Source organism: Ceratotherium simum, chromosome 35 (genome assembly GCF_057802395.1).
Source record: "Ceratotherium simum simum isolate JZ-2026a chromosome 35, ASM5780239v1, whole genome shotgun sequence".
Lineage (NCBI taxonomy): Eukaryota > Metazoa > Chordata > Mammalia > Perissodactyla > Rhinocerotidae > Ceratotherium > Ceratotherium simum.
The window spans coordinates 22,161,122-22,181,676 of NC_141934.1; the positions used below are offsets into that span (position 1 = coordinate 22,161,122).

The 20,555-nt window shown below is 42.3% G+C and overlaps 2 protein-coding genes across 3 annotated transcripts in view; one reads left to right on the top strand and one right to left on the bottom strand.

Moving 5' to 3' along the window:
* NAA25 (N-alpha-acetyltransferase 25, NatB auxiliary subunit) overlaps positions 1 to 9,113 on the top strand; it is a 70,228-nt gene extending 61,115 nt beyond the window's left edge. For both annotated transcript variants that reach the window (XM_004429966.3, XM_087424202.1), the window contains exons 23-24: positions 993 to 1,139; positions 6,266 to 9,113. In XM_004429966.3, the coding sequence (XP_004430023.1) occupies positions 993 to 1,139; positions 6,266 to 6,388 (270 nt within the window). In that variant the 3' untranslated portion in view covers positions 6,389 to 9,113. The remainder of the gene's footprint in view (positions 1 to 992; positions 1,140 to 6,265) is intronic.
* Positions 9,114 to 13,098: 3,985 nt separating this feature from the next.
* On the bottom strand, positions 13,099 to 20,555 carry ERP29 (endoplasmic reticulum protein 29). Its single transcript, XM_004429967.3, has 3 exons — positions 20,322 to 20,555; positions 15,865 to 16,003; positions 13,099 to 13,959 (listed from the first exon to the last, which is right to left on the bottom strand). The coding sequence occupies exons 1-3, from the start codon at positions 20,460 to 20,462 to the stop codon at positions 13,457 to 13,459; spliced, it is 783 nt and encodes a 260-aa protein (XP_004430024.1). The 5' UTR covers positions 20,463 to 20,555; the 3' UTR covers positions 13,099 to 13,456.

Here is a 20,555-nt window from a genome sequence, read left to right on the forward strand (position 1 = left end):
TTCCCCTTAATTACTCTTTTTCAGAATTTTCTTGGCTGCTGTCACTCATTATTTTTTCCATTAGAACTTAGAATATTTTATTTCTGTTATTAACATTAGAGGAAATCTCAGACATAAAGAGAAGAAATGAAGTCTTGGTTCCTCTTATCTTCTTTAGTGTTCCAGGAGATCCCCAGCCCAAAGTTGAGTAATGACCAACTAAGATATTTTCTGTTGGCTTTCATCTCCAGTTCCCCAGAGTGAAATAAAACCTCATTTTAAAAAAATGGCTTAGGGCTGGCATGGAGGCGTAGTGGTTAAGTGTGCGCACTCTGCTTCAGTGGTCCCAGGGTTCGCAGGTTCAGATCCCGGGTCTGCACTGACGCACCGCTTGTCAAGCCATGCTGTGGCGGCATCCCATATAAAATAGAGGAAGATGGGCACGGATGTTAGCCCAGGGCCAGTCTTCCTTGGCAAAAAAAGAGGAGGATTGGCATTGGATGTTAGCTCAGGGCTGATCTTCCTCATACACACACAAAAATGGCTTAAGTCATCCTTGCTGAGTTAGCATTATTTGGTGGCAATTAAATTTACTTTGATTTGAGAGACTGTTTTATATCCCAAACTGTATCCGTTCCCGTTACTTTTTTTGTGTATGTGTGTGAGGAAGATTAGCCCTGAGCTAACATCTGTTGCCCATCCTCTTTTTGCTGAGGACGATTGGCCCTGGGCTAACATCTGTACCCATCTTCCTCTACTTTATATGGGACGCCGCCACAGCATGGCTTGATAAGCTGTGCGTCGGTCTGCGCCCAGGATCCGAACCTGCAAACCCTGGGCCGCTGAAGCGGAGCGCATGAACTTAACCGTTACACCACTGGGCCGGTCCGTTTCCTGTTACTTTTAATAGCATTAAGTAATGCTGTAGCATGAAATTAGTATAGCTTATGTTGTATAAGCATGAGAAATATGTTTGATAATCTTTCAACTTTTTAAAAATCTTTTTTTTCCAGCCACCTGTCTTTACCAGTTTCCAAGACTATGTTACTGGGCTTCAGACTTTAATTTCCAATGTTGTGGATCATATTAAAGGGCTTGAAACACATCTAATTGCACTTAAACTTGAAGAACTTATTTTAGAAGACACTTCTTTCTCACTGGTAAGAGACTGTAGGCGATCAGCAATTAGTTATATGTAGATATTCAAATATTTTTATCTTTATTACAAGGACAAGTTAATTTTCAATTCAACATTCTCTCTTCATAGGACTTGTGATTAGAAGGTGCCTGGCAGTAGTTTGTTGTTGTGTTGGTGGTGGTGGGTTTCCCTCTCCCTTCATTTCCCCCTGCCCTTTCCCTCCTTTCTATACGTTTCTGGGGTTGTTCTTTTACTGTGAATACTATTGATGAATTGATGAGGAATGGAGTTAGTATTGACTCTATTTTGAGTGTCAGAGGAAACCAGCCATACTTTTGAGATCCAGGGACAATCTCCTTGAGTGAGAATTTACCTGCTGCTGCGTTGGCTGGCTTCTTTGCCACCCCAGCACTTATCACCTGAGTACTGGACATCAGAAATAATTATGTCAGTCATAATTAGGCTAGAGCAAGCCAGCCCAAAAAGGAATGGAACCAAGTATGGTATCAAGGGTACCAGTCATCAGATTTCTCCTAATAATTATTGTAGGCTAGCTTCTTAAAATTTTGTTGCAAAATCCCTGTATAGTCTTGCCTTTAAAATGTGGATTCTTTAAAAAAATTAAAAGCTTTCAGTCTGAAATAATTGAAGACTTAATGGTGTCAGGTGAGTTAGCAGTCACTAGCCTGGAGTAACCTGGTGTATGATTTTGATAGGAGCCAGAAGGGCAATGGTGGAGCCACCTGTTTCTAGCTAGTTGCTCCAGTGATGAAACTCCGATCTTGAGGGAATGCTTCCCTTGAGTAGTTTGCCTCACCCAAGCCTCTGCTGATGAGGGAATGCCTCCAGTAATCTGAGGGCAGCCATCATCCTAGCCTGAGACTTCTACCAGACCTTCCTAGGGAAGGGAATGGATGGGATCTTGCTTGACACACCAGCTTTAAAAGATTGTAAGCCCCTCTTTTGTAAAGCTTCAACATGTTAGTTCTTTGAACAAGAGGCTTACTGAGGGAAGGGGCTCAGAGCATTTAACATTTCCCAAGACTGATTAAACAAAGCAGACATGCTGAGATGTGAAACTAAAAGTTTGGTTTTAGCCAAATGAAAACTTCAGCTGTTTTCCTATGTACATTAGAATGAATATAGACTTCAGTGGTGATTAGAAATACTACTTGATGCATTATTTAGTTCTTTAGTATTTTTGTCTTCCTTTTTTTAAGCCTTACATTGTTTTGAAAAGTAAAATATGCACATGGTAAAAAAGTGTAAAGAAAGAATATACAGTGAAGTGTCTCCCTCCCATTCTGACCCATTCCCTACTACCCTTTCCGAAAAGGAACCACTATTATCAATACTTTCTTGTGCAATCTTCCTGAGTTAGATAACCCATCTATAAGCATATTATGTCTTTCTATCCCTCCGTCCCACCTCTCGCCTTTAAACACAAGTGATAACATACTATACACATGGTTTTCCCTCTTGCTTTTTGTACTTAGTATCTAGATCATTATAGATGAGTACTTATTTACTTTATTCTTTTTAACCACTGTGTAGTATTTCACTATTTTCTTTACACACAAAATGTATGTTCGTTATAAGAGAATTAGAAAACAGAGAATAGCACCTCCCAGTTCCCAGCCCCAAATCAATCAGTGCCAGTCCCACCATCCAGGTCCATGTTCACCTCTCCCTCTTCTGTATTCCTCTAACACATTTGTATCTTCCATTAGCCTGTATGAAATCCAGGAATTTGGGTACCCAGTAAAGGCCTAATAATTGAATCCTTGAGAAATAGGTATGTCCTAGGTAGAATTCTTGCCTTCTACCTGCCACTTGCACATCACTCTGAAAGGAGAGGGACTTGCTGGTCCTTTTGGAACACTTTTACATACAAAGAAATCTGGTAATTTATAGTAGATTTGGAGCTATTTAACTTTTTACTTTTTAAACCAAACCTAAACTCATCTACTCCAAACTCCCATCCCCTTATAGTGAATACTATTAAAAAAACAAAAATGTAAAATTACAGTACCTATTTAAAAAAAAGGAAAAAATCTTAAAGATCGCACACTTGAACAAATGTCACATTGTTTTATGGGCTTTGCTGGGTACCTTTACGATTTTCAATAAGAAAATAAAAATTTATTGAGCTCACTGTTGTTAGACTAAATGCTTGTAGAAATATAGTGATCAAAGACCTGGGCGTAGAGAGATACATACAGATTACTTAACTAAATTGGAAATATGATATAGGCACAAAAATCTGAGCGAGTCAAAAAGAGTCTCACTGGAGAGGGGATGTTTGAAGATTGATGAGTTTTCACCAGGCAGACAAGAATGGAGGAAAGGAATCCCAAGCAGAAGGAGGCCCAGACAAAAGCACGGAGGCAGGAAAGTGAATTGTGTGGGGCACCTTGAGGCAGTCGGCAGAGCCAGAGCACGTGGTATGTGGGAAGAACTGGCAGATACAAGGGTGATAGGTACAATAGCCCTGCTGTTGAGACTACTGAGTGGTGGTTCTTGTTAAAAGAGCTATCTGCCTCCTGAAATGAGGTATAAGATTTCTCAGTTTTGATTATTGTAGAGGTTATCCTTAACTTTGGGCTACTCTCTAGATTATTCAAGCCCTGGCTCTGTCCTCATCTTTTGACCTTGGGAAAGTCACTTACCCTTTCTGGGCCTCAATTCCTTTATCTGTAAAATGCAAGTCATAATAATACCTACTTCATAGGATTATAGTGAGGATTAAACAAAACAGTAATGGCCTTATATATTGCCTACTTGTGTTAAAGTCACAATACATATAATATACTGAGCAGCACCAGCCACCAAATATAGGATCCATATAGTGCTGGGTACTTTCTTTGGGTAAAAAAAAAAAAAAAACTCTTCAGTTTAATTTCCATTATTGTTCATTTCTTTTTTCTTTCCTTCTTTTCTTTCTAAACTTGAAACACTATGAATAAGGCCTCTGGACTACTACCTCTGGTCCTGGTCCCTCTCCTCCTCCCTAGAGGTATCCACTGAAACTGGTTGTGTGCCAAGACCTTTTTTTTTGCATTTATACTCATAGAGCAAATACACAATACTATTTGTATCTTTTAAAAACCATCTGGTTTTGGGGCCGGCCCGGTGGCGCAAGTGGTTAAGTGCGCGCGCTCCGCTGCAGCGGCCCGGGGTTCGCTGGTTCGGATCCCGGGCGCGCACCGACGCACTGCTTGGCAAGCCATGCTGTGGCGGCGTCCCATATAAAGTGGAGGAAGATGGGCACAGATGTTAGCCCAGGGCCGTCTTCCTCAGCAAAAAAAAAAAAGAGGAGGATTGGCGGATGTTAGCACAGGGCTGATCTCCTCACAAAACAAAAAAAACCCATCTGGTTTTAATGTAACTTTATAATGTACTCTAACACCTGTTAGGTTTTTAAAAGTAAATGATACACTATTTTATTCTGAAGCTTGGCTTTTTTTCACTCAACCTTTTTTTTTTTTTTTTTTGTGAGGAAGATTGGCTCTGAGCTAACATCTGTTGTCAATCTTCCTCTTTTTGCTGAGGAAGATTAGCCCTGAGCTAACATCTGTGGCCATCTTTCTCTATTTTGTGTATGGGACGCCACCACACATGGCTTGATGAGTGTTGCATAAGTCCACGCCTGGGATTCGAACCTGCAAACCCTGGGCTGCTGAAGCGGAGCATGCAAACTTAACCACTACACCACCAGGCCAGCCCCTCACTCAACCTTATATTTGAGAGATCTGTTCAGGCTAATGCATATAGATCAATCTTGTTCTTTTAAACAGCTGTATAGTATTCAAAATATGAATATACCATAGCCACTGGACATTTTAGTTTGTTTCTGTACATTTGTTTTTATGTATAGTACTGAATGAAATGTATTTGTACTTACCTTCTTCTTTTTTTCTTTTTTTTTTGTGACGAAGATCAGCCCTGAGCTAACATCCATGCCAATCCTCCTCTTTTTGCTGAGGAAGACTGGCCCTGGGCTAACATCTATGCCTATCTTCCTCCACTTTATATGGGACGCCGCCACAGCGTGGCCTGACAAGCGGTGCGTCAGTGCGTGCCCGGGATCCGAACCCGGGCTGCCAGCAGTGGAGCACGAGCACCTAAGCGCTACGCCATGGGGCCGGCCCCTGTACCTACCCTCTGATGCACATGTTGGGTCATAAGCTGTGCTTACCTGGTTTCTTCTGGGCTTTGCACAATACTGCCAACTTCACGTAGACCTAACCAGTTCTCAGCCAACCTCCTTTCTGTGTTTGAACACTCCATCCCCTTTACCTTTTGTGGTCTCTACCACAGGTCAAATATGCAGCAATATTTAACTCACCTATTTGAGTAGGCTTAGGAAAGCTCTGGTCTTTTTTAGTTGTTTGGCCTCTGGAACCCATGGACTTTGTCAATATGGAGGGAAACCTGTCAATATGGTAACTAGAAAAGATGATACCAGTAAATTGATGCCTTTAAAAAGTGGCTGTGGTAATGTCTAAATTAATAATAAATTCTACTTTTTTTCCGATGAAACTAATAATCAAAAATCTCAATTTTTCCACTTTGTACAGCTCATAACAAAATAATAGTGATTATATATCTAAACTACTTAGTAATAATTGCCTACCTTTTTTCTTGATGAAAAATAGTAATCAGAAATCTCGGGGCCGGCCCCATGGCTTAGCGGTTAAGTGCACGCGCTCTGCGTTGGCGGCCCGGGTTCGGATCTGAGGCGCGCACCGACGCACCACTTCTCTGGCCATGCTGAGGCCTCGTCCCACATACAGCAACTAGAAGGATGTGCAGCTGTGACATACAACTATCTACTGGGGCTTTGGGGGGAAATAAATAAATAAATAAAATTATAACAAAAAAAAATCTCAGGTTTTCGACTTTACAAAGTTTACTTGAAACAATAATGCAAAGCAACAGGGTGTCAGTGAAAAATCACATGGAAAAATATACATCTATGATGAGCTTTAGCCTTCTTTGCATTTTATGAAATTGGAAATGACCCACTCTTTTCTGATGGAGCTTGCAGTGAGACCAAAGGTAACGGTAATTTTAACTTGTATCTGAGGAACTATAATCTGGGAGAATGCTTTCCGAGCAAGACCACTAATGCTTGTCTCTTTGTAGGAAGAGAGAAAATTTTCAAAGACTGTGCAAGGAAAGGTGCAGAGCAGTTATCTGCACTCACTTCTGGAAATTGGGGAGCTGCTGAAAAAAAGACTTGAGACTACAAAGAAACTAAAAATTTAAGGAAGTGTGAACCATGAGCACTGATGACTCTACAACAGAAATGACATCATCTTTCCAGACAAAAGCTACATCTGGTTGACCATCATTTTAATCCAGAACTTCCTCATAAAATGCATGAAGGACTTTGATCGTGAATTAATTTTTTAAGATTAAATGTATACAACTGATTAAATTATTGTATATAAACCAGAAGCAGGACCCTCATCTGGGTTTGACCACTTTTTATACATGTTCATATGCATATGGCAGCCACAAGAGAACCCCACTTTTCTTCTTCCTTCTGTCACCAGACACATCTGGTGCTGGTGATGGTGGTGGTGGTGGGGTCCATAAAAGCAGCAATAGAAATTAAGCATAAAGCATCAACCTCAGAGCAGCTGAATGGCCCTACCATTATAGCAGTGGGAGTTTTGGTCTGGTCCTTGAGCCTTAGGAAGCAGAAAGCAGAAGTAGAAGGGGACCATGGCTGGAAGCAGGCCCTCTTTCCACATTAGCATTTTAGTTTTGAGGCTTCCCCAGCTGCTTGGCTCCCACAGAACCCAAGGCAGGTACCCAAAGGGCCTCAGATGAAACTGGGCATAAGCACCTGCCCCTGAAGGGCACCGCTCACACTACCACAGGTGTTCATTTTTTGGCTTAATAGTCCAGATAGCCAAGATGTCCCCATCCTAGCTCCTGTGAGAGTTAAATCACAGGTAGGCTTCTGTTAACTTACAGTTGTTTGGAGGGGAAGGCAGTACAGACCACTTATAAGCCTGCTGAGGACTAGCTTGCTGTCTGATCCATTTGGGAAAGATGGGAATCACTGTTAAAGAGAGGTGTATATAATTTATGCAGGCAAGTCTAATACCAATGTCATTGGTTTTGTGAGATATATATATATATGTATATTCTTTTACATATATATGTATATTTTCAAGCATATATATATTTATAAATATATATATATATGCTTGAAAATAAAGATTTAATACTCTAGTGTTTTTTAAGTGGGGGATTTGGGAAGGAGGGAAGGAATGTATATTATGGACTTAACCTAGGTTTTAAGTTTTAGGCTGGCAAAAGAAATGTTATCCATTTGGTTTGAGGTTCAGACTGGTTTTCTTCAAACTTGAGAATTACACCAGGATGGTGTTTACATTGTCCACCTGGAGCTCCCTAAGACTATAGCTTCAGAGGTTGGCTGAAGGAAGATAAATACTGCTCTTGAAAATCTTAAACAGTTCATACCATTGCTTTGATAACTTCTTTGTGTTTGAATCTGCTTCTGTTTTTGGTCTTTGTTACCCACATACCGCTAAAGTTATTAATTCTGTAAGAGCAAAGAAATGAATTTGATGAGGACATTCAAACATCTGATGGAGGATTGGTCTTGAAGACCTTAAAGGTCCTTTGCAACTCACTTCTCCAGTGAAATGTGATACTTTTTCTTTTAAAAGCAACCAAAAGAGAACTTGGAAAATCTCTGTATGCAAAGCAATTACATTTTGTCCTCTTGTTTTGACTTTCTTAGACTCCAAATTCAATAGGGTAATTAATAACTGTTTAAACTTCCAAGGAAATTTTTAAGAAAATTACTACATTACCTGTTCAAAATAAGACTTGTTGGAAATCCCAGTCCATCAAGTAATTTGAAAAAATTATTTTTGATGTAAATTGGTAGCCACAGCTGTCACACCCCATCCCAAAAGGAAGAACTGCCTTGAACAAGAGAAATTGAAAATTCTGATTGATTCCAAATCTAATATAATGACAACATATCATAATTTCATAAAACTCTGGCCAATTTAGATAGAACTTTGTGTGTGTATGGGGGTGGGGGTGTGTGTGTATGGCATGTGTTCTTGAAATGATGTTTCCTTGACTGTCCAAAAATACTGTACATAGAAATACTCTTTGAAACAAGTCTATCAACTGACCATGATCAATCTAGCATACCTGCTCAGTGGGCTGGCCTTGGTCCTCAGGGACAGTGCGTGACTCCAGTGGTCTACCTGACTAGTCTTTTCCCCAGGGGCATCTGGGACCTCTACTGGTTTTAGTGACAATGTTCTGTCGAGATTATGCTTCCTTTATTACTTGCTGATTTTCCTACTAAATGTAGCATTTCAATTAGATCCAACCTTACATTTTGAGATAATTGTAAAAAGAATGAAATTATGCAGAAATGGCCAATATCTTTTATTGATCTATTCTTTTGGAAACTGTCATGCACTATAAATTGTGTACAGTTAAAAAAAAAAAATATATATATATATATTCTTACATGAGTAAAAAGCACCCTCTCCAGCAATTGTACGTAATTGGTATTTGAAGAGAATTCCCAAATAACCCATTGCTGCTGCTGCTGTTTTTGGTTTGTGTGGGGTTTTGTTTTGTTTTGTTTGTTTTTGTGTGGTAAATTGATATTTAAAAAAAAAGGAGAAAAAATACGACTACTGTTTACAGACTGAAAAATTACTGCTTTTTATACTACTGAGATCTTAAGACTCTCCAAAGCAAACATTTGGTTTAAATCATTTATCTGATGTGGATAAAAGATAAAGAAATTTTTAGTGTTCTCCACATAATGGAAAATGTACAAATGCCTAGCTGTGTTGCCCATCAATTTTGTATATTTTCATAATTTTAATTGTTCAAAATTGCATTATATTTTGCAATCACTATGTTCAATCTGGATTTGTCTTTCATTTTAACTTTTAATATAAAAAGGGGTTTCAATGTATCTATGGCCTTGTTATTGAAACTCTTCCTACTTATTTGATGTGATTTATTAATATGGGCAGTATATATTCTTCTTCAGAATTAAGTGAAGCATATAGCACATCTGTGTTAAACTGGATGGGTTAATTTATATAAACACTTTCATTTTAAGTTGGCATCTCTGCCTGGTTCATATTTGGATTCCTAGAAGCCACAACCTTTTAAATGATATAGTGCATCCCAACTTTGTATTGAGCATTACACTTCCCAGCAAAACTGTAATATTTTTGAATTTAAAATTTTTATTCCCAGGCTCCTAGTTGTTGTGTTTGAAAGTAGTACCTTCATTCATTAATTCAACATATATGTATTGAGCACTTATTTACTATGTGCCAGATTCCACTCGAGGCTCTCCTGATATAATGGTAAATGAGACCCAATATCCTAGCTAATGGCTGAGGTGGGGGAAGAGACAATAAAAATAAATATTAGTTTGTAATTAAGTCCTGTTTAATAACATAAATCAGGGTATGTGATAAACTGGGGCATGAGAGGACCTCTTGAGGGGTGCCATCTGACCTGAAGGATGAAGAGTCAGCTATGGAAAAGAGAACACAAGAGCAAAGGTCCCAAGGCAGGAAACTGCTGAGAATGTTCCAATGACAAAAAAGGAAAAAGAAAGGCTCAAGTGGCTGGGAGTTAATGGACGCAGTGGAAGGGAGTGGAGATTGAGATAGAAAGGAGAGGGGATCCGAGCAGTCAGGACTTGGTAGCCAGGGGAAGAAATGAGATTTCTAAATTTAGTAGGAAGTTACTGCAAGATTTCAGACAGGCTGATGAGATGATTTATCCAAAAGTATGCGAACCCACAGGCTGAGATCAGAAGTTGATTCAGTCAGACACACTGCTAACGGGAAAGAAGAGAGAGCTGTTTGTTTTTCCTCTCCTAGTTTCCTTTCTGTCCTGTGATATTAAATGCCCTTACCTCAGCCCTGAAAAAAGTCCATTTTTGCCTGCTTCTGTAGATATGAATTAACTCCATCCCCTTCTTTTTTCCTTTAACAAAAGGTGGGTACTTGGATATACCTCGCTGCCATTGTTAACTTTCCCCAAAGGGTGGGCTCAGGTTTACACTTTTTTATGTTCCCTGTTTTTTAGATGCTGTCACTGCCTCGATGCAGACATGTATTTCATAGTAACCAGTGGAGGGTAAGCAACTGTAAGCCAAATGCTTATAAAAATTATTTGTGGGGTATCTACAGCAGTTTATGCTTGAGAAGCACAGAGCTTTTTTTGTAGTCTCCAGCTTCCATATGTCCCAGTAAAAGTGGGTCCCAGGTAATGTACTACCTTACATATGAGGAAAGTAGTCATTGCAGATAAGGCTACTACATAAGACCACCCAGTGGGGTAAGGGTTGGTTGGGTAAGATTCAAACTCTTGAGCATTGATGAATTGAGCTAAAATCCAGAATCCTCCCACACTATCTCACATTCTTAATCTTTTTTTTTTTTTTTTTTTAAAGATTTTATTTATTTATTTTTCCCCCAAAGCCCCAGTACATAGTTGTCTGTCATAGCTGCACATCCTTCTAGTTGCTGTATGTGGGACGCGGCCTCAGCATGGCTGGAGGAGTGGTGCCTCGGTGCGCACCCGGGATCCGAACCCGGGCCGCCGGCAGCGGAGCGCACGCACTTAACCGCTAAGCCACGGGGCCGGCCCTCACATTCTTAATCTTGATGGCCACATTCAAATCCCCAGATTCTATCTTGGTTCGCTATTGAATAATCAATCTCTCCTGATGCGATTCTAATGGCAACATTTTTTTTTGTGGCACCAATTACTAAGGACTATTTGTAAATTAAAATTATTCTTGACACTATTTGAGATAACTTGCAAGTGCCTTAGAACAGGATTCTTCGTGTTGGACCCAGGGTCTCATTTGTTTCAGGTTATCTGGAAATTCCCTTAAAATTGTATATACTTTTTTGATTCTGGGAAGCCAGTCCATAGCCTTCATTAACAGTCTGATTAGCAGCACTGGAGCCAGAATATTAGACGTTAAGAAGTAGACTTAAGAATCCATTTGATTTAAGTATCAGGGAAGACTGAATTTTATGTGGCATATGCAAATTACTTCAGACTCTAAACTAGAAACTAGGGCCCACCTTTAATGAAAAATATTTGAAACAAAAAGCCTCTGATGTATGATAATCTAGTCCTGCCCAATAGCCCATGTTTCTTCAATTCAAGACCCTATAGGGCCGGCCCCTTGGCTTAGCGGTTAAGTGCTCACGCTCCGCTACTGGCGGCCTGGGTTCGGATCCCGGGCGCGCACTGACGCGCGGCTTCTCCGGCCATGCTGAGGCCGCGTCCCACATACAGCAACTAGAAGGATGTGCAGCTATGACATACAACTATCTACTGGGGCTTTGGGGGGAAAAAATAAATAAATAAAATCTTTAAAAAAAAAAAAAAAAAGACCCTATAGGCCGGCCCTGCGCCGGTGGTTAAGTGCGGGTGGTTAAGTGCGTGTGCTCCGCTGCTGGCAGCCTGGGTTCAGATCCCGGGCGCGCACCGACGCACGGCTCCTCCGGCCATGCTGAGGCCGCGTCCCACATACGGCAACTGGAAGGATGTGCAGCTGTGGCATGCAGCTCTCTGCTGGGGCTTTGGGGAAAAGTGGGGAGGAGGATTGGCGGTGGATGTTGGCTCAGAGCCGGTCTTCCTCCGCAGGGGGAGGAGGATTAGCATGGATGTTAGCTCAGGGCTGATCTTCCTCACACACACACACAAAAAAAGACCCTATAAATAACGATGCCCAGCCCAGACCTATCCAATGAAGTACCCATGGATGTGTTGTCACTTTTCTTTCATTCCTCTCACAATTGAGAATCAAGATGAGACCACATTCACGGACCGTGGATGCATTTAGTTCTAGAGTTCTTTCCTGACCTGCCATTTGTCTTACTCTAATTTCCATAAGACAGTGAATACTCAGTTCTTTGGAAGTGACCGTGTGTTAGGTGAGAAAAAACTAGAACAAAAGCAAGTTTACTGGTGAGAAGCATCCAAAAAGATCTTCCAAAATTTTCAGTTAGAATTGAAATAATGAGTAGGAGAAATATTGAAATTGTTGGGCCAAATATATAATAGTTATATTCTTTTGTCAAGTGTTGCGAGTACCTATGCTAGCTATGGGTAGGCATTTAGGTTTGAACATCTTTTACTTAGTTGATTTGAATTGTTAGCCTAAGCTACCTAAGCTACCACAAAAATTGTTTTTGTTCCAATTTACACATGGATTTGACTGCATTTCTTGTTTCCAGTGACTTTAAATACCAATCTGGCTGAAATGGAGGAATATAAACAATTTAAGGTTTTATTTGCCAACTCTGTTCAACTTAAATTTCTTTATGTGGGTGCAATTAGACATATTTCAGGAGCTGCAGTTTGATATTTTCCAATAGTTAAATATGAAAATGGGGATGTTATCATGAAGCTTACCATTGCAGATAATTGCTCATCACTCCTGAGAACATGTTTGAAAGTCAGCACAGTGCTCTCCCACTCTGCTTTTTAAAAGTTGGTACTTAACGGAATAACTGACAGTGACAAAGTAACTTAGATAGAAAACAATCCCTTTCTTTTTTTAAACTTTCATATTGGACTGAATTGTATCATTTAGCTGTCTAAATCCAACTCTAAAAAACCCCACCTGATCATATCAGTGAAACTAAGAATTTGCTATATGTATCTCATGGAGTATGGAAATAATTACACTGAAGTTCGTTAATGTTGCTATTCAATTTTAAGGACCAGAAAACGGACAATGCATTTTATCACCCACAATCAATCCACTTGAGTCTGAACACCAGTGGAAAGTAATAAAGGTAGGCTTTAAGCTGGGACTGGTTTCCACAATGTTACCAGGATAGTCTATTACCCTGGTAGAGTGGAATCCATACAAGCTTAGATTAAAAAATAAATTCAAAGAAGAAAGCAGGTCACAGGCCAAAGTATAATTTGTAAAAGACAACTGAATGGCTTCAGGTCCACTTAACCAAAACATGGAAACTTTAATTGGATTAGAATTACACCTGTCAAGGACCTGGGCCATACACTCTTCTTTATAGTACCAATTCCTTCTGAGAGCGATTTCACAAGCCATCTGAGTAAGTGTTCCAGCTATACCCAGACTGGCTATAGATATCCCAAGCATGGTCACATCAGCATCAATGTGCAGGCACCCTCAGATTTCTGGTTTAGTGCCACTTTTCCCACCACTCCCTTATATACCAGGAGGGTCTCACAGCCAGCAGGTAACTCTCCCCTCCCCACCCCGCCAAACCCTGGAGTGCCTTTTTATAGCTCCTCCTTCTCCGCCTCCTTCTTCTGGAAGGCAGTCAAGATGTTTAAGCTCTTCTGGAGCTCTTCCTTCTTCCCATCACTCATCTTGTTCTTCTCAATCAGCTTGGTGATCCGAGTCATCTCTGATGCTGGGAAGTCCTCACCTTGGTCTAAGACCTTCCCCATGATCTTCAGGTATTGCTCAGCCCACTTCTTCTCAGTCTCCTTCACACTTGCAAGGTTCTCCTGACCCTGCTTCAAGAGGGCCTGGCGGGCCTCCACGCCAGAGGCCCTGATGAACTCCCCAGCAAGGGCATCATATGCAGGCAGACAACCAGGCATACCTAGGTAGACCCCATGCCCCTTTAGCCAGCGCTGGATGGCTCCAACCTTAACCGCGCCATTATACAGGATTGGGTTCTCAAAGTCCCCATCCCGGAAGAGGTAGAAGATTGGGTAGTTCTCTTTGTCCAGCTTGTATTTCTCACTCAGCTCCATATTCAGCTTGTCACCATAATCTGTGAACAGAAACCAGATATGAGGAGCAAGACCGTGATGAATGCAGGGCAGGAGATTGTCAGAAGGCCTATCTGGGCTGAGAGGGAGATGAATCATCTTGGCTGTGTCTGAATTCCTCCTCTGCTACTTCCTAGCCATATGGCATTAATCAAGTCATTTAACCTCTCTGAACTTCATTTTCCTCATCTGAAAAATGGGAATTCTTCTGAATATTTATTATATGCCCACTATGTGCCAGGTACCGTTCTAAGTGCTGGGATGTAGTTGTGATTAAGAGTATCAAGCTCTCTGACCTCAAGGAGCTTATATTCTTTTAAGGATGAGAAGAGAGAAAATAAACAAATGAACATAAGTGATTAGTGCCATGATGAAAATACAACAGGGTGATGTGACTGAGTTAGTGGGTAAGAAGGCCCGCTTCAGGTGGTCATGGAAGGCCTCTCTGTGGAGATGACATGAATTGAGCGACCTGAATATCAAGGAGCCAGACACGTGAAGATCTGAGAAGAGTGTCTTAGGTAGACAGGACTACAAGTACAAAAGCATTGACGCAGGAATGAGCTGGGCGTAGTTAAGGATTACACAGGCCAGTCTGGCTGGTGCTTAGTGAGCAAGGGACCATGTGGTAGATAAGGAACATAGCCCCTACCACATGAGGGCTGCCGGGAGGACCCAATGAGGGGATACGTGCACTTAACCTGGCAGAGTTAAGTGCTTAATATGTGGTAGCTGTTAGTATTGGCTATGTCCTTCCTAACAGGCAGTAGCAGTCCCAAGGGCTGATGCTGTAACAACTGGTTTCTTACACCTTGCCAAGAAGAAATGGCCAAGACCACCTGTTACAGGGCAGTAGTAGAGGAAGCGTGGGGTTCCAATCCTAGCTCTGCCACTTTAAACTCTACGATCTTGAGCAAGTTACTCTAAGCCTCTATTTCTTCATTTGAAAAATAGGGGTCATAGTACTTCCTTCAAAGAGTTGCCACAAGGATGAAATACACGTAAAACACTTAGCACAGTGGCCTGGCACACAGCAAACATCTGATAAATGTCAGCTATTATTATTATTCTAAAAGGCCCAAGGGAGTGGACTCGCAGTTGAGTCAAAACTGACCGACTGCCCTGGAGCAGTGTGACAGCTATCTCTACCCAGGACCAGACTCTAGAGCTTACTAGAGAACCGAGGCATCCCAGATGGGAGGAAACTGAGAGAGGGAAGAACCCACTGCACTCAGGAATAAATACTTAGGTGGAGTTCTGCATGAGTCACTTCCTACCCCAAAGCCCGAGGAGTCACTGAAGCTTCGGTTTTCCTCAAGTATAAAATGAAGATAATGCGTCTCACTTCTCAGGTGGGGTTCAAGTGAAGACTAAAAATCCAATGTCTGTGCACATCTTTACAGACTGTAAACCACTAAATGTTGGCAACTATTATTATTAAAGTTGTTATGGTGGTTGAGAGCTGCCCTTGGTTTAGTGACAGCTCTGGTGGATTTGAGCTAAAGCCAAAACCCAATAGTTTTGGTACAAAAGAGCTAAATGAAGATGGAGGAACTGACTACGCTGTCCCCTAGGAGGCATGGCCCCCACCCTGACCACAGTCTCCTGCAAGGAGAGCTCCAAGTTCTCAGAGAACTTGGAGTAATGTCAGTGTGAGGCAGAGGGTGAAGGGTGGTGGATTCCCTCCCCTCAGGCACCTGCAAGGCTGAGCGAGGTTCTGTGGTCACAGAATCTGCTCAAGCTAAGCTTGCCATGGGTACTAGACTCCTTGAGAGGCCATGACCCCATTTACACTCCTTGTGTGTGGCTCAGACACAAAGGCACTGGGTATTCCCCCTACTAGTAGGAAAATAATTCTTAGCTTCCTCCCTCTCTGCCCTCCCCAGTCATCCTGGACTTGTCCATACCTGAGATCCCCACCTCTGCCACCAAGAGATCATCGCTGGAGGCCGAGTTTTCAGCCAGACGCTTGAACTCATCCTGCTTCTCACCGTAGGGGTACTGGGTGTCGAACTTCACCAAGACGAACTTGCTTTTGGGGATAACCTGAGGGTGTATAGAGCTGAGCAAGTCGGGGGTTCCAGAGACTTTTGGGGCTAATTCCCTTTCACAAGGGACCCCTGTTTAAGAAACAGAGTGGAAACCAAGCCCACAAGGGAGACAACCTCTCCCATACTAATATTCATTCATTCATTCATTCACCCATTGATTCATTTAACAATTTAGTGGTGCCTGCTATGCACTGGGTACCCCACCATTAGGTACTTGTTCACACTAGTCAAAGACATATACAACCCCGTATAGAATAAGCAAAGCTGTAAATGTACTAAGGCCTTCTCCTCCAGTGGCTCTCTGTGTAAGGCTAAGAAGACCCTCAGCACACACTATGTTGGCCCCTGTCATGCCCATCATCCCAAGGGGCCTTTCTCAGTAAACACTGAACCAGAAATCTGACAAAAACCAACCAACCAATTGTCTATAAAGGAGGTGGCACCATGGAGGACGCTTTAGCTAGGGAGCCCAGAATTAGAACTCCGTAATTTTAGGGCTCATGGGAAGATGCTGAGACCAGGCTTGGGACAATATCCCCTCCGGAGACCACAGTTCCCTTTGGCTAGATCTCTAGTTCTTGAACTGTCATGGCCAAGATTTTTATTTTAATTGTGGTAAAATTAACATCACATAAAATTCACCATTTTAACCATTTTAAAGTACAGAAGTTAGTGGGATTTAGTACATTAACAATGTTGTGCAACCATCACTAATATCTAGTTCCAGAACATTTTCATCACCCAAAAAGGAACCAGGTACCCATTAAACAGTCATTCCCCAGTCCCCCTTCCCCCTAGCCCCTGGCAACCACTAAGCTGCTTTCTGTCTCTATGGATTTGTCTACTCGGATGGAATCATACAATACATGGCCTTTTGTGACTGGCTTCTTTCATTTAGCATAATGTTTTCAAGGTATTTCATTCCTCTTTATGGCTAAATCAATATTCCATTGTATGGATATACCACATTTTGTTTATCCATTCATCACATGATGGACATCTGGGTTGTTTCCACCTTTTGGCTATTTATGAATAGTGCTGTTACGAACATTTGTGTATAAGTTTTTGTTTGAACACCTGTTTTCATTTCTTTTGGGTATATGCCTAGGGACGGAACTGCAGGGTCATATGGTAACTCTATGTTTAACTTATTGAGGTATCCCAAGGACTTTCTTTTGATGATTTCTTCCAATGCACAGATTTTATCTAACAAACTGCCTTTGTCAGTAATACTGCCTTCCTCTCCTCCTACAACTTTTTGTTTTTCTAATCAAAGTGATCACTGCCCGTCAGTTTTTCATCACAGGTAATCATTATCATAATTAAGTCAAGCTGACATCATTTGAGTTTTTGTTAGTCCTTGTTCCTTATTGTGTGCTGATGTCCATTTGTTTTTAGGTTTTAAAAAATATTTAACACTGCCTAGAGACACAAGGGAAGGGAGGAAGCCACCAAAACAGGTAATCTTTAAGTGGTCACTGACCCTAAAAGTCTGAGCTCTGACGGCCTAAAAGCAGGGAAGACTTAAAATATAAATCAGATCACATCCCTCTGGCCCAAATGACCTTATTTCAGTTCAACACACCAAACTTATTCCCACGTAGCGCCTTTTCATTTGCGGTCTCTGCTGGCTGAATGCCCTTTCCCTGTTTTTGTCCATGGTTGTCTGTCATTCAAAGCTCAGTGCAAATGGCCCTTCCTAACGGAGAGGCATCCTCCCTCACAGCATCTAATGCTGCTTCATTTCCATCATACGCTATCACGTGACCATTCTCTGCTTTCTTCACTGCATTAATCACTCGCTGAAATCCTTATTTGCTTGTTTGTTGTCTGTCCTCTCCACAAGAATTTACATATATGAGAATAAGGACCTTGTCTGACCTGTTTTCTGTTGTATCTCTAGTGCCCAAAAGTGCCTGGCATGTGGCAGATGCTCCGAAAATATTTAATAAATAGACAAAACTAGGGCAGGCTTTGGTAGCAGATGCTACATGTCTAGGGGGAAAAAATTTTAAAAGTGCAAACAATGGATCCCTACCTTCAAGGGGCCTACATTTGTATTATGGAATAATATTAATAATCATACAGTGGTCTACTAAAATAGAATGGAGAGGCTTCCATCTTTTACTTTCACCATTCATAGCCATCGGTAGAATGGTTTTGAATGGCAAACATTTGCACAACGAATTTTTGTTTTTCTTTTACTCAGTCTGTACTTCTTAATCGCTTTAGAAATCTCTCTCCTTTCCTCATGCAGGAATTGGGTCCAACATAACCTATATTTAGGTAACCTGCTTCTTCAACATACAGATGAATTCATTATTCATTCATTGAATAAAAAAGTACTGAGGGCCTATCATGTGCCAGGCACCGTTCTAAGTGAACACAGCAGTAAAGAAAACAGACAGGGTCTCTTATTTCTAGTGATGGTGAAGGGCAAGGAAAAAAAAAAAGACATGGGACATCACTGAAAGGCAAAGCACAGAACAAGACCCCTGGATACAATAACACTAGGAAGCTCCCCTTTTATCCAAGAGTGATGGAAGAGAGTGAGATTTAGAAACAGACTGGAGAAAAGATTTGTTTATTCACCCAACAAATTATTATTGACATCTTCTATGTAACAGGTAACCCGCTAGGTGGTGCAGATGATCAGTGAACAAAACAGACAAGGTAGTTGATTCATAAGCATATAATATTCTAGTGTGGGAGACGATAAAACAGACAAAAAAAATCAGTGGTGAGTACAGAGCTACAGAGAATCAAACAGGGTAATGTGACTAGCACTTTAGACTGGGGGAGGGGGAAATCAAGGAAGGACTCTGAGAAGGTAACATTTAACCAAAGCCTGAATGATGAGAAGCAACCAGCGTTTCAAAGACTGAGCAAAGAATGTTCTAGTCACAAGGAACTTCCAGTACAAAGGGTCTAAGGCAGTAATGAGCTAGTAATGAGCTAAGGCAGTAATATTCAAAGGACAGAAGGCATGTGTGGCTGGAGCAGAGGGGACAAAAAGGAGAATGGTTAGATGAGAGGAGAGGGAAACAAGGGTCAGATCATGTAAGATGTGGCTACTGTTTGGAGAATGGACTGAGAGGCTCAAGAGTGAAAGCAGGGAGACCAGTGAGGAGAGGATATTGCAACGACAGCCTAGACCAGGGTGGTAGCAGTAAAGATGGAGAGGCACCAACTGACTAGGAAATACTGTCAACTTGACAGTGCAGCAGTTTCCCTCTAAGTCACATGATCTGTCATGTTATCCCATTCCCATGTTTGGGGAGTAGAGGTGTCACTTTGCCAATAAAGGCCCCCAAAGCATAGGGTACTGTGGGGTGTACCTTACAACACTTTTAAATTCTCGAAACTTTGCTTTGAATGGGCCACAGGTGCCAAATCAACGACAAAGAACCCTTCTGAAAATAGGAAGAGTTCAGCCACTTGAGATAGATATAGAGCTCCACTTCTTGGTTTCACTTCCCAGCAATGGGTACAAATTAAGAAAATAAAACCACTGGCTCTATCTCAACACTTCCTCATCTCCTAGGTGAAGCTAAAAGCTGCCAGTGGGTGAAGACAGGTGCAAGAGGAGGGCGTTGGGACTGCATTCAGCCTTCAACATTTCCCAAGTCCCTTTACCCAGGCGAGAACCCCAAATTCTGTAAATGAGGGCAGGGGAGGGGGAGCTAGTGGCGAATCCTTCCATGCCTTGACCTGATTTTATTCATTTTGTCCCCTGGCCCGAGATACTCCCTACAGGGTGGTTGAACTGAACCTTATTCTTAACGCTTGCACTTTTCAAGGAGACGCAGGATATCTGGACATAGTTTGCATATTGCAAAGCAGGCTGCAATCCAAGCCAAGGGGAGAGGGCCACAGACATGCACGCTAACACGCCGGGTTCCCGCCCCACCACAGCCGGGAGGCGGGTGGCGTCCGCCTCGCACCGCCCTCTGGGTCTCCCACTTGGGACTCCAGGATTGGATCTCGCCCGGCACCGCCCTCTCCCCATAGGTGAGGGGAAGGGACACCCGGTTCTCTCGGCTGCATCTCTGCAGCTCTTTTGCAAAAGAGGAAGCAAATACAAATACTGCAAAGGCAAGGGTGCGCGGGGACCTTGGATCATGTACGCCCCATGGTCATGGTACGGCCCCGGCCCAGCGTCCACCAGTCCTAAACGGTGGTGGGAAGCCCCGGGATCGTCGCTACAGACCACCTCCTGCCAGCCCTCTGTCCCCTGCGTCCCCCGTGGATGCGCGCTCCCCCGGGCGCTCGGGCTGCATCTGCGCGCGATGTCTCCCCCCCCTCCCCGTTACCTTGTAGAAAGTGACTGTATCCAGGGGAAGGGCGCCCTTGGTGTGCAGGCCGCTGCCGCCATGCGGGGCGGACAGGAGCAGGAGGAACAGAAGGGGAAACAGTGCGGCGAGAGAAGCGGCGCAGGACATGGCGGCAGCCATAACGCCAGACTCTGGCAGTACGACTTGGGAAGACTGGAGTTGAGACGGCGCGGAGCCGGGAGTCACGTGACTAGGAGGGCCGTCTCGAGTGCG